The sequence below is a fragment of the Alligator sinensis genome, unplaced genomic scaffold (assembly GCF_000455745.1).
Source record: "Alligator sinensis unplaced genomic scaffold, ASM45574v1 scaffold448_1, whole genome shotgun sequence".
In the NCBI taxonomy this organism is placed as follows: domain Eukaryota; kingdom Metazoa; phylum Chordata; order Crocodylia; family Alligatoridae; genus Alligator; species Alligator sinensis.
In genome coordinates, this window is record NW_005841870.1 from 1,680,856 (window position 1) to 1,694,852 (window position 13,997).

The 13,997-nt window shown below is 44.8% G+C and overlaps 1 protein-coding gene across 1 annotated transcript in view; it reads left to right on the top strand.

Annotated features, from left to right (window-relative positions):
* DLL1 (delta like canonical Notch ligand 1) overlaps positions 1 to 10,441 on the top strand; it is a 14,927-nt gene extending 4,486 nt beyond the window's left edge. Inside the window, exons 2-12 of the mRNA XM_006016987.3 lie at positions 585 to 1,374; positions 2,005 to 2,334; positions 2,890 to 2,950; positions 3,233 to 3,490; positions 6,017 to 6,077; positions 6,575 to 6,705; positions 6,842 to 7,011; positions 7,137 to 7,353; positions 8,468 to 9,263; positions 9,375 to 9,489; positions 9,814 to 10,441. Of these exons, the coding sequence (XP_006017049.1) occupies positions 1,315 to 1,374; positions 2,005 to 2,334; positions 2,890 to 2,950; positions 3,233 to 3,490; positions 6,017 to 6,077; positions 6,575 to 6,705; positions 6,842 to 7,011; positions 7,137 to 7,353; positions 8,468 to 9,263; positions 9,375 to 9,489; positions 9,814 to 9,819 (2,205 nt within the window). The 5' untranslated portion in view covers positions 585 to 1,314 and the 3' untranslated portion in view covers positions 9,820 to 10,441. The remainder of the gene's footprint in view (positions 1 to 584; positions 1,375 to 2,004; positions 2,335 to 2,889; positions 2,951 to 3,232; positions 3,491 to 6,016; positions 6,078 to 6,574; positions 6,706 to 6,841; positions 7,012 to 7,136; positions 7,354 to 8,467; positions 9,264 to 9,374; positions 9,490 to 9,813) is intronic.
* Positions 10,442 to 13,997: the final 3,556 nt, after the last annotated feature.

Sequence of the window (13,997 nt, forward strand, 5' to 3'; positions counted from 1 at the left end):
AAAGGAAATGTAGAGTGTCCCCAAGTCACTGTATCTGGCAGAGCGGTGCTTTGCACAGAGTTGCAGACCCCGGAGCGCGCGGCTCGCTCCCTGTCCCTGTGTGGCAGAGGGGGTGTTGCCGTCTCCCCGGAGCAGAAGGGGGATTCTTGAGGTGACCACATTTGCAGGAATGTAAATGAGCCCGTTTTGTGAGAGCCGGAGGGGAGGGGGCAAGGGAGGAGGAGGCGGATTGCACATTTTACAGCTCACTGACCATTTGGCGATCCATTGAGAGGAGGGTTTGGAAAAGTGGCTCCTTTGTGACAGCTCTAGCCAGATTGGGGGGCTGCTGATTTGCATCTCATTAGCCATGCAGGCGGCCGGCGGGATATAAGGGAGGCAGGCTCCCGATGAGAGGCAGATCCTTAGCGCTTGACACTCGGAGAAACACCGAGCACCGGCCACGATCGCACGGCACACACGCGGCGAGCGCCGGGAGCACACACGGGCGCGCTCGGTTCGCCACCATCTGACTTTCTTTCTTTTCCTTCCTTTCTTTTTTTTTTTTTTTTTTGGCTTGGATTCCTTTAAAACAAAAACAAAAGACAAAACAAACAAAAAAAACCCCGCCACTGCAAGACAGATCTTCGCTTTTTGCAAGAAGAGTCCGACGTGATCTGCAAATCGCTGCTGCTTGACACCTCCCAGGGCGAGCTGCACGGCACACACACACGTTCACACACGCCGCCTCTCCCCTCGGCTGAAGGCACCGGGAATTATCGCCGCCTCCTCGTCCGCAGGGATTTCCAGATCGCTGATTTTTAATCTTCCTGGGGAAGCCTTTTTCTCTGCCTCTGTTGGGAATTAAGTGGCTTATTTTATTTCTTTCTCTCTTTTTTTTTTTTTTTTTTTTTTGCCTCTCTCCTGGTGAGGGAAGAAGACGCTTTAGGCGAAAAAAACAAACTGAACTGAACACAAAATAAGATTAAAAAAAAAAAAAGAAAAGAAATCGTGGATTGGAAAAGAAAGAGAAGGGGGAAACCTTGCTGCTTAGACTATTAGCTTCAAACACCACCTTGTCCTTCCTTTGGGGGGCCTCCCAAGGGTACACCTCAAAGCATCAGCAGCACAAGACAAGAAGAGAGTCCGGGAAGAGGAAGAAAACCTTCTCACGAACTCTTGCAGGCAGGCTGGGTCCAGAGACTTCTCCTGCCCACGCCACTTGAGAGAGACTTTCCCCTATCCCCCTTGGAAAGGAAGAAAAAGAAGGGAGCAAGGAAGAAGAGAGAAAGAGAGAGTGAGAAAAAAAAGAAGAGTCCCCTTAGCTCCCCCATCATGGGAGCTCAGTGCATGCTGACTCTTGCTCTCCTCTCGGTGCTGCTTTGCCATGGCCAGGTGAGTGTCTGGGGGTTGAGCTAAGGGGAGGGAAACCTGGGGGCTCCTGGAGAGGGAGGGTGGTGGGGATGCCCGGGCAGACCCAAAGGGATGGGTATGCAGGACAGAGGGACAAGGGGTGATGGGGATGGGTGGGTGGGGAATGGGCACTGCTCTCCTGCCAAGTCAAACCCAAGGGGTTGGGAATGCAGGACAGGGGGGAAAGTGTGGTGGGGATGGTGTGGGGTGAGGGCACGGGCGCCTCTTGCTGCCTAGTCAGACCTAAGGGGATGGGGAAGCCGGACCAAGGGGCAAAGTGTGGTGGGTGGGGAATGGGCATTGCTCTGTTGCCAAGTAAGACCCAAGGGGATGGGGATGGCAGACAGAGAGGCAAAGGGTGGTGGGTGAGGGCATGGGTACCGCTTTGCTGACAAGTCATCCCCAAGAGGATGGGGATGCAGGACAGAGGGGCAAAGGGTGATGGGGATGGGGGGGGAGGGCATGGGCACTGCTTTGCTGCCAAGTCAGCCCCAAGGGGATGGGGATGCCAGACCCAGGGGAGCTTTGGCAGAGGCTTGTCCCCCAGCCTCAGGAGGGAGGGGGCTTGGGCCCCGCAAGCACCGGGCTCATGTTTCTGTCTCCCCCCCGCAGGTTGGGTGCTCCGGGGTCTTTGAGCTGAAACTGCAGGAGTTCGTGAACAAGAAGGGGCTCCTGGGCAACCGCAACTGCTGCCGTGGGGGCAGCGGTGGCGGGGGTGGGCCAGGCGTGGGTGCGGCACTGCAGCAGTGTGACTGCAAGACCTTCTTCCGCGTGTGCCTCAAGCACTACCAGGCCAGCGTGTCCCCTGAGCCACCCTGCACCTACGGCAGTGCCATCACGCCCGTGCTGGGCGCCAACTCCTTCAGTGTGCCTGACAGCGCGGCCGGTGCCGACCTCACCTTCAGCAACCCCATTCGCTTCCCCTTTGGCTTCACCTGGCCCGTAAGTGCCGCAGGGCTGCAGCCGCACTCTGCAGGGGATGTTGCCAGGGAGGGACCCTAAGCTCTGCCTGCCTGCAAGCTGGCCCAGCTCCCCACAGTCCCACTGGGTGAAGCCAGAGAGCAGTGGAGCTGGAAAGCACCCCTGGAGGTCACCTAGTGCAGCCCCTGCCTGGGGCAGCAGCATCCCTGTGCATACATCCCTGTCCAGACCAGCCCACACACCCCTCCTCTCTGCCCCAGCCCTGCCCCAGGCTGCTCTCAAGCCGGGGAAGATTAATGACCACTTGCCCTCACATCCTACCCGCTGCCTCCAGCCCGCCCACTCTCCCCCCTCTCTCTCTTTTTCGACCCCACATCCTGTCCTCACAGGCTGAAAAAACAGGCCAGGAAGCAACCCTTCCCAAAGCCTTTCCATTTCCTTGAGAAAAGTGAAAACAGGCGGGTGGCAGGGCACATCTCTATTCCTGTTGTTGGGGCACTGGCAGTGTTTGCTGACTCCAGGTTTTCTTCTCACTTTGTCTGTGTGTGCTTTTCTTGTTTGGTGTGAATTTCCCAGGGCACTTTCTCCCTCATCATCGAAGCGCTGCACACGGATTCTCCGGATGACCTCAACACAGGTAACTGCTCAGGCCCAAGTCCCTTGCAGGGTGGTATTCAGGTGGTATTCACCTGCTACTTTCCAGGTGTGCTTTGCTTTCCCTCTCAGCAGTGGAGAGCCAGGTCCCTGCTGTCTCTTATTCCACTCTTCACCAGGGAGTGTGAAAAGAAAAAGAGCCCTGTCAACAGTTCTGGACTCCCCTCCCTCCCATGAGCCCTTCCTGCTCAGCTGTAGCATTTTATTCCCACTACTGACACTTCCCTGTTGCTTAATTGCATTTCTCCCTTCTGGTTCCTTGCAGAGAATCCAGAGCGGCTTATCAGCCGGCTGGCCACACAGAGACATCTGACAGTGGGGGAGGAGTGGTCCCAAGACCTGCACAGCAGTGGCCGCACTGACCTGAAGTACTCCTACCGCTTTGTGTGTGATGAGCACTACTATGGAGAGGGCTGCTCTGTCTTCTGCCGCCCGAGGGATGATGCCTTTGGCCACTTCACTTGTGGAGAGCGTGGTGAGAAGGTCTGCAATCCAGGATGGAAAGGCCAGTACTGCACTGAACGTGAGTGCCCACAATCTAATCTCTGCTGGCTATCCTGGTGTCTCCTCCAGAGGTCTATCTAGAGCCCTTCAGAAACAATGTGGGTCATTCCATTGACTACATTGTTCTCTGGATCAGTCCCTTGTGGAGAATAAAGATGAAATTAGAGAAAATACCTGGTGGCATAGGGCAGAATATAGATCTTATTGGCATGAGCCTGGGGATGATCTCATTACTCAGAATTACTAAAACCACAAGTGAGTTATTTCAGATAACCTGGTATAATGCCAATAACATTTGAGAAACTTTTACATATTACACTGTCACCTCATGTTTATGCCAGAAATTGTATAGAAATAGATTCTACAAGTGTTTTAGGGAGTTAAAAAGGTAAATCAAAGATTTAAAAAAATTATTTCATTACTAAAACCAGAGAAACCTTAATACCAGGAGTAAAGGCATGCAGGCTTTAGAAAGAGATACTATAAGTACTAGACTAACAACCTCTCTCTATCAGTCATAATGTTAAGATTGTTTAAGGCTTGATATACTTGCAACCTTGTAGTCTGCAAAGGCTGGAAAGAAGAGTTGTAGCCCACTGAAGAGGTGGATTCCAAGACACTTTGTAGTGATATGAAGTTCTCATTTCTAATCCTGTCTATTCATAAATCTGTTGCTGGTTAATAACTGGATATTGCCCTCTTGGCACCACAGAACAGGGTAATTTTGGAGGAGATAAACTCTAATTTATGGGAAACAAGGACAGATCTATGTGTCAGGATCTGTATTGTTTTTAATGAAGGATGTAAGCTTTGAAGGATGAAGACTAGGCTTGCAGGAGCTCAGAGGTTTGGAATATTAGAAGTAGGTCTGACAGAGACAGAATAGTGAGTAGGTTGGTGAAGTGGTCAAAGGTGTTGGATAAAATAAATTTCCCATAATATTATCATTCTTTGTAGATACATGCTCACACACGCCTGTGTGCACACAGTGTGTCCCCTGTCCCCCTGCCCTCAGTCTGTGATAGTATACAGTGGCACTCTAATTTGTTTGTGTGTGTGCATTTATAATATATTGGCAGATGACTCACTATTGAATCCTCCCCTCCAAACCTCACAAGCCAGGAAGGGTAATAAACTGCCTTGCTGGTTACAACATCCACACTGTTTTCTTCTCTTTGCTGGCTTGATTAAAAAAGCACTACATTGTGAATTGAGATTGACTACCATCAAAACAGGCTCAGTCTACTCTCATTGGCTCTAGAAGGGTGATTCAAGCAGTTGTGATATGATTTTGCATAGTAAACAGAGGGGCTCAACTTCCCTTGATAATGTTTTAAATTGGAGGGTTTAATACCCCGGATTAAAAGGTTGCATCCCAGTAGCATTACGAGGAATGGGGAGAGAGAAAACATTACTGTGATGAACTGATTGGGATGTCAGCACCTTTCAATATTTGAATATTGATTAATAGCAAAGCATCATTCTGTGTGTGCGTGTGTGTGTGTGTGTGTGTGTGTGTGTGTGTGTGTGCACAAGCATGCAATTTATTGTGCTTTTTCTCATAGAACAAATTAGTTAAACTGTAGAAAGGTACATGTGTGCATGTGAAAAGGAAGTTTTCTTGCTGGTAGACAACGTTTCCAGGATTCAGATTTCTTCCCTTAAGCCCTCTGCTCCTCTCTCCATTCATTCTGATTTTGAAACAATCTGATTATCAGAACTGATTTTTTTTTGGTGAGGGGGAGGCATGCCATTGTCTCTGGCTTGCTTTGTTGAATTAAAACTTTGCAGTGCCTGCTTAATGAGTTCCATAACTAAGCAAAGTAATGAGCAGAAGTCTCTTTTTCCCCTACCCTCCCTCCTGCTGGCCCGCTTACCTCTTTACCATGTCTGTACTCACCCGCCTCCTTTTTTTGGCAGTGGGTGGGGGATAGAGGGGGAGGAAGAACTTTAGACTTATTTATTTGAATAAGAAAAAAAAAAGTTTTTGCAGAGAAATCACGCGCGTGCCATAGATTAGATCTGGGCAGGGATAGGCTACTGGGGAAGCATGTCTTGGCCCCGATTGGCTCAAAGGGTTGGGGGTATTGTTGCAGTGGGGCAGCTGCTGGGAGAGAATAGACAATAGAGCAGCTGTCCTGCACTGGCACCCTGCACACCAGCTGTCCACTCTTATCTACACACACACTTTCTGGGGATATTAAGAGGTGGAGCTGTGTGCATAGAATTGGAAAAAAGGACTTCTGACCCTCACTGGGAAGGAAAGGGGGGTGAGGGCTGTGGGGAAGGGAGCAATTGTGAGCCCTCTTTTGTCTGTGTGCAACTGTATTAAGAAGAATGCTCATCCCTAGTGATAAGTAAAGTACTCAGTTACTAGGCAAGATCAATACTCCACCAGACTTCAGAGATTAACTCAGCTGCTATTAACTGACTGAACTAGTGAAAGAGGGTTTGTCCTAGGCCACCAGTACTTTAAAACTGTTCTTTTAGATGGGGTGTATTAGATCATGGCATTTATGTACTGATATATTTTCTTTGCTTGCAGCAATTTGTTTGCCTGGATGTGATGAGCAGCATGGGTTTTGTGACAAACCTGGGGAATGCAAGTAAGTTTTCCAAGTTTTTTTGTTTTGTTTTGTTTTTTCCTTTTTGGTCTTTACAGTTCAATTGATGCTCTGGTGTTAAATAAGCCATTTGTCATCTGAGGGTTAGTTGAAGTGCTTTTCTTCATACTAGATGGTAACCTAAGAAATCCAGCTAATGCCAGATCAAAGAATTAAACTGGAAGTCAAACATCAGGGTCATTAATATTAACTTAATGAGTTTACAGTACTATACGGAATGGGTGGCTCTTTGTTATTAGTAAACAAAATAAGGACCTGCAACAATGGCTTTATCTAAGCCAGTGAAAGAAGAAGCTGGGACTGATGAAAGCTGATGCTACAGTTAGACCCAGTGACTTTCCCACATGAAGGATCACTGGAGGCTTTTTAAGAAACTTGATTCCTGGTTTTGGGCTTCAGTATGTTTGCAGAGTCTGAGATAGGATTTCTAACCATGAGAAGTATAAATCTGATGATCCTTTGGATTTTTTTTTTCTTAGATGTAGAGTGGGATGGCAGGGCCGTTACTGTGACGAGTGCATCCGATACCCAGGCTGCCTTCATGGTACCTGTCAACAGCCTTGGCAATGCAACTGTCAGGAAGGTTGGGGCGGCCTTTTCTGTAACCAGGGTAAGTTCTCAGTCCTTATTTCTGAATGTCTTTCAGAAAACAATACTTTTCTTAGAACACAACTCATTTAAATCATGTCATAATTATAAAGGAGCAAGTATCTTTATTGAGTTTCCGCTCTCAAATTTTTTTGCAGACCTTAATTACTGTACACATCATAAGCCTTGCAAGAATGGTGCTACTTGCACCAATACTGGCCAGGGAAGCTATACCTGTTCATGCCGTCCAGGATACACTGGCTCTAACTGTGAGGTTGAGATCAATGAATGCGATGCCAACCCTTGCAAGAATGGTGGAAGCTGCACTGTAAGTTACAGGCATTAAAGATTTCTTTAACATTGGAATATACAGTCAGTTTCATGCTAATTTTGATTTTTAAATTATTTAAACTAAATAGTTTTATACATTTTTAAAACTGTTTTTTAAAACAGGATCTGGAAAACAGCTATTCCTGTACTTGCCCCCCTGGATTCTATGGCAAAAACTGTGAGCTGAGTGCAATGACTTGCGCTGATGGGCCGTGCTTCAATGGAGGGCGATGCACAGACAACCCTGATGGTGGATACAGCTGTCGTTGCCCAGTGGGTTACTCTGGGTTTAACTGTGAAAAGAAAATTGACTACTGCAGTTCCAGCCCTTGTGCTAATGGTAAGTCAGGCTAGTTCTTAAGGCAGGGGTGGGCAATTATTTTGGCTGGAGGGCCACTTAATGAGTTTTGGTGAGCTGTCAAGGGCCGCACACATAAAATTTTTCAGAAGATGCCATTTGAACAAATTATAGATGAAAAAACAAGTCATATATTAAAAATCAAACACCTATTATAACATTTTAGTTTTATTTTAAAAAAAATATTTTTGTCCTGATTTATGTTTTTTTGAGTAGTGTATATAGAGGTGATTATATAGTAGCTCAAAATGCAGTCTTACTCTTGTATATTATGTGCGTGGAAGGGGAGGGAGGTATATGTGGGGAGTGTATGGGGGGTACATATGTAGGGGGTGTGGGGTGTGTGGGGAGTGAGGAGATGGGTATGTGGGTATGTGTGTGGTGGGCGGTGTGGGGTGTGTGGAGGGTGTGTATGAGGGAAGTTGGGTATGTGTGTGTACGTGAGAGTGTGGCATGCGTGTGGGAGGGTGGGATATGTGTGGGGGTGTGTGCATGTGCTGGGTCATGGGAGTTGGCCACGGGTGGAGGAGAGAGGAAGGTGCAGGGCTCACTTAGGTGGTATGGTCAGGTGCAGTCTGTCTCCCCATCCAGCCTGTGGATGCCTTCATGATGCTCTGCATGGGACTGAGCTCTGCCTGCCCCTGCCTGCAGCTTGTGTTGCACTCCTGCCTGCACCTGCCCCAGCCCCGGTCAGCACGCACAGCTTCTGAGTGGGAATACCTTCCACTCACTCAGTGAGTGGAAGGGATTCCCACTCAGAAGCTGTGGGAGGTATTCCCACTCCAGAGTGGAAGGTATTCCCACTCACTCACAATGAGCAGCCACTCACAGGTGGCTGCTCATTGTGCCAGGCAGGCAGTGGGTAAAATTTTGTTACCTGTAACAGAAATGGAGATTTAGCAAGGAATGAGCTACTATTTTCAAAAACAGGATTCTATAGTTATCTTTCCACACACTTTTTTTTTTTAAGGTCTTGGCCTTGATTTTTACATTGAGAGCATCCCTTTAAATTTATCATATGATGGGAGCTGCAGAGATATTGCTTGATATTGTAAATACACACTGATTATTATATTTCATGTTTAATATATTGCAGGGGCCCAGTGTGTTGATCTTGGAAATTCCTACATATGCCAATGCCAGGTTGGTTTTACTGGAAGACACTGTGATGATAATGTGGATGACTGTGCCTCCTTTCCTTGTGCTAATGGTGGAACTTGCCAAGATGGAATTAATGATTATTCCTGCACCTGCCCTCCAGGATACAATGGGAAGAACTGTAGCGCCCCAGTCAGCAAATGTGAACACAACCCTTGTCACAATGGGGCTACTTGCCATGAAAGAAACAACCGTTATGTGTGTGAGTGTGCTCGGGGATATGGCGGACTCAACTGTCAGTTTTTGCTCCCCGAACAGCCTCAGGGACCTGTCATTGTTGACTTCACTGAGAAGTACACTGAAGGACCGAACCCACAGTTTCCTTGGATTGCCGTGTGTGCTGGAATAATTCTGGTCCTGATGCTGTTGCTGGGGTGTGCTGCTGTTGTTGTTTGTGTCAGACTCAAAATGCAAAAGAGGCACCGTCAGCCTGATGCATGCAGGAGTGAAACTGAGACCATGAACAACTTGGCCAACTGCCAACGTGAGAAGGACATTTCAATAAGTGTTATTGGTGCCACTCAGATTAAGAACACAAATAAGAAAGTAGACTTTCACAGTGATAATAACTCTGATAAAAATGGCTACAAAGTTAGATACCCATCAGTGGATTACAATTTGGTGCATGAACTCAAAAATGAGGACTCTGTTAAAGAGGAACACAGCAAATGTGAAGCCAAGTGTGAAACATATGATTCAGAGGCAGAGGAGAAAAGTGCAGTACAACTAAAGAGGTACATTTCAAGTAATAGCTCAGGGGGAATAGTTCTACTGTAAAGGGTATGCATGTTTCCTAATTGGTATTAGCAGCTCATTTTCGTTGTTCTTGGTTTTCTCTTCAATAGTGATACATCTGAAAGAAAACGACCAGAGTCACTATATTCCACTTCAAAGGACACTAAGTACCAGTCGGTGTATGTCATATCAGAAGAAAAAGATGAGTGCATCATAGCAACTGAGGTCAGTACATTGCCTAGTAGCTGCAAAAGAAAAATAGTAAGTCAGATCGTGTCATTCTGCATGCATTGTAAAACTCATGTTTTTTTCCCCTCAAGATAAATCCTAATCCTGCAAGCCACATGCTTCAGGGGGAATTCCCCAAATGGAAGCTTGCAGAGTGACAAATGTAGTATCGTGATTTATGCCATACTTCTGGGGTCCTTTCTGCCCTGGAATGGAGATTGATGCTGAAGCTACCACCTATTTCTTAAGCATTGCACTCCTCAATAATGTTCTACTAACCCCTCCTTCTCTTTGTTCTTGTTTCTTTTCTCTTCTCTACAGGTGTAAACCAGAGGTGATATGGCAAAGTTGTTGTTCAAAACAATTTCAAAGGAGATATGCCCCAATGAATGCTGCTGAAAGAGGAATGGGAGATAGATTCCTTCACTGACTGCTGCTGAGAAACTAAATTCAGGCTGAGCTGGTTCTCTACTGAAGTTAGCAAAGTGACTGCAAAAAAATAAAAAAAAAAACAAGATGGACACTAGGCAAGGGTCTGTGTTCAAGGATTACTGTTGCACTGCCTTTTATGAATTTTATCATTGCACTATGGTCAGTTGCTTTTCTATATATATTTAAATGAACGGACTAAATTACTACATAAGAAGCGTGCACTGCCTGAAGTGTATATTTTGGATTCTTATGAGCCAGTTTTTTCTTGAATTAGAGACACAAACACTGCCTTTATTGTCTTTTTTGATACTAAAATGTGTTTTTACTAGGTGAAAAAAGTGTGTTATTTTTTGGAATCTGTAAAAATATTTTCATGATAATTGTAAAGCTTGAGTATTTTGTGACGTTCATTTTTTATAATTTAAATTTTTTGGTAAATCTGTACAAAGGCACTTCGGGTCTATGTGACTATATTTTTTGTATATAAATGTATTTATGGAAGATTGTGCAAATGTTATTTGAGGTTTTTTTTTACTGTTTTGTTAATGAAGAAATTCATTTTAAAAATATTTTTCCAAAATAAATATTATTAATGATAACCAAAGTGATGTCTTTACTAAAGCAGTGTGATGGACCCAATCTTGCCATCTGATGATCTGATAGACTGAAATTGGAGAGCCAGGGGTAGCAAAGGGAGCAGAAGAAAGATACAGGATTATATTGAAGTATAGAAAATAACTTCTTCTATTAAGCCCCTCCTATGCTATTTTGCTTCCTCTGCTTGTAGCCATTCTGTCTCCATCTCCACAGTCAATTGTGGGTCAACATAATAAGAACTTAATTCTGTAATTAGCAGTGTTACATAGAGGAACCAGGCACATCATTCTAAAAAAAAAATGGCACAAGGAAGTTGTGTGGCTCAGACACCTGGGTATTCTTGGCATAATCCAACATTCACTAGGCCTGATCCAGCATTCAGTATGGCACTGAAACCTCTCTGTGTACTTTCCAGGCCCTCCAGAGTTCAGCCTATCTACTGTTTTCTATTACTGGAGCTACTGTGGGTCCTAACAACATAAAGATCTCTCTTCCATATGTAAAATCCTAAAGGAGAGGTCAGTGGCAACAACTTCATCTGCATTCTTTGAAGGTGAATCTTGGTTGAGGGACTACCTTATGCAGGGGAGAGTAGTTTATTTCTCCTTGTACTCGTCTCTGGCAAGCCTGTCTTTGATTTGCCTATGAGAAGTGGTGACAATGCGGAGTCTCCTCCTTGTCGCTCCATATTTAACAGAGTCAGTACTAATACATAATGGTAAAAGGTGAGATGAAACCACTTCTGTGATATGAAGTAATTAGCAGGGGGACACAGTTTTTTTGTAAGCAGCGAAATGCAGAAAGTCTTGGACGTAAAGAGTTTGTCCTAGATTTAATTGCAAAAATAGTTTTAGAAATGGTTTACCATTGATAGTCTGTTTATACACAGGGAGAGTGGGTGGCCTAGGTGTCAGGAAACTGGGGTTCTATTCTTGGCTGTACCACAGACTTCATTTGCAACCTTGGGAAAGGAAGAATGGTCTTGTGGTTAAGGCACTGCAAGGGGATTCAGGAGGGCTGTGTTCTATTTGAAGCTTCACTCCCAGACTTCCTGTGAAACCTTGGACCTGTGTTACTTAATCTTTCTCTGCCTTACCAAGACAGGGATAATAATATTTTTCTAGGTCATCACAATGTTATGAGGTTGAGCGTAGAAATGATTGTGAGGTGTTTTGCTACTATCATAACGGGAAACATTAAAAAACCTTTTAAGAAATAAAGATATTTACCATTTCTTGACTTTAGTTTGCTTGTGTGTCAGATAATGACCCCCTTTAGTAAAATACTTTATGATTCTTGAAAGGAATAGCATCCCTATATCATTCTAAAGAGGACATCTAAACAATGCACTATCAGATAAGTGTGCAAACAATACGATTATAACAGATCCCCTTTCAGGAATACTGTTGTTCACTTTAGAATTATCTCTGCAGGCAGAGACATGGAATAAACTTGCTTTGGGATCGAGAGTAAAAAGATGGAGAAGTTACACAAAGATGAATTCTAAACTGGAAGGCACCACTGGGTCTTTTACTTACAACCTTAACAAAGTAGCTGGAGTATGAATATCTCCTAGGCCAAATCCCAGAGCAATCTGTGAGCCATCAAAACCTGGAGAGATCCACTTGGGCACTGTGGTAAGCTGAGGGAACCTCCTTTCTGCCTCAGGCCCTTTGTGTTATTACCTGTTTGGCTGCCTGGATCTATCTACCATATAGACGCTGTTTTCAAAACAGGCCAGACTCAGCTTTTTCGAGGGCTCATCATGCACATTTGGAAGCAGATGTTCAAAAGAACTCAGTGCCCAATATGCTCTTTTGGCAATTTGGTCACTGGGTCTAGTGTTTAAAAGAAGCTGAGATCTTTCAAAAACCTGACCTGAGTGGTAGTGCAAAATACTTCTGAAAATCTAGCCCATAAGGTTCAAAGTGGAGGCAGGGCAGAAGACAGGACCCATCAGCGAGAAGAGCTCTCTGGGGCTAGAGGTGCATGAAGAGGAGAAAAACAGGGAGTGAGGCGTGTCATGATCCCCATAGCCTCATGACATTTTTTTTACCAGTCAGAGGAGCCCATCCCAGTTCTTTCCTCCTGCTGAGACCCCATCCGCATTAGCTAATCTTATGTTGTCAGAATGCCTTACCTAGTACAATGTCAAGCATGACAGCATTTAATGAAGTCAAGGAATGCAGTATTTAATATTACACCAGCCTGTCATTGCCTACACAAAGGTTTCATCTACACACAGTTTTTGTGCCAGCACAACCATATTGGCTAGGAGTGTGATTCTTCATTGATATTACTATTATTATAACAATGCAATGCTTAGTATGCATGCAGTTATATTAGTCTAAAGGTATCTTATAGAACTTTTACAATCTTTTCTCCAGTGCCTGTTGAAGGGTGTTTGTGCCTGAAAGCTTGCAATAAAATAATTTTTTTTTGCAAAAACCTTGGTCTAATAAAAGATGTCTCTACTATGAGTCCTGATTGCCTTTATACCACTATAGATTCTTCTCTTCCCCTTGCAAGAATAAGCTCTGCTGGTACAATGTGTAAACCTCTTTATACTGCTGTAACTGTGTCCAGATGAAAGGTGCTGTATGACTACAGCTATAACAGTAGCGTTAAAGAAGTACCACGTCTGTGTGTACATGATGCTTGAATGTTTAATGTTATATTCACTAACTCTTTGTTAGTTATCACAAGATCTTACACAGTGTAATTTCCCAGTGTGTTTAAGGCCTTTCGATTTGTGTAGAAGAAAAAAGTCTACAGAGAGAGCTGTCTGACATTTTTGAACAGCTTAGCAGTTACCATTTATTATATGGGGATACAAAGCCAGATCCAGTCAATCAACTAGGTTCCTAATGGAATTTAAGTGCCTAAATCACAAAAGGTAATCTAGATCAATCCCTTTTCTGAAATACATGTGCCTAGCAAGGGTCTCCACACTGGCGACTCAGAGCAGGACCCCCTTTTACCTTTTTTAAATCTCCAGTGCCCCCTCAGTCTTTTCCTCTCTTATATTGCACAATATTCTGCCTTACTCCTTCTTTTTCCCCTGGCATCTCTTTAGAGCCCCAATTTCCCTTGGCTCCTCTTCAGGCTATGTCATGCTTCTCACCTTTGTTTGCCTTCTCACAATTTGCTATCTGAACCCCTAAAAATAGAGTTCATGGAGTCATCATTTTCCCTGGAGGTAGCCTGGCAACCATGTAATTAAAAACAGGTGATGTGGCAGAAATCTTAATAGGGGCCATCTTGCCTTTACAGCCCAAACCCAGAGAAAATAGTGATCATTCATTACCCTAGGTGAGGGAGCTTGGCTTCAGCCATACTGAAAAGAATGGGACATAGAGACCAGTTTGAATAACGAAAATGTGGTAAGCTGTGGTTCCAGGAACAGGGAGATCATTGTGAAACTTTTAACATGAAACAGAAAACAAATCAATCACATTCTGTGAGATAATCACGAG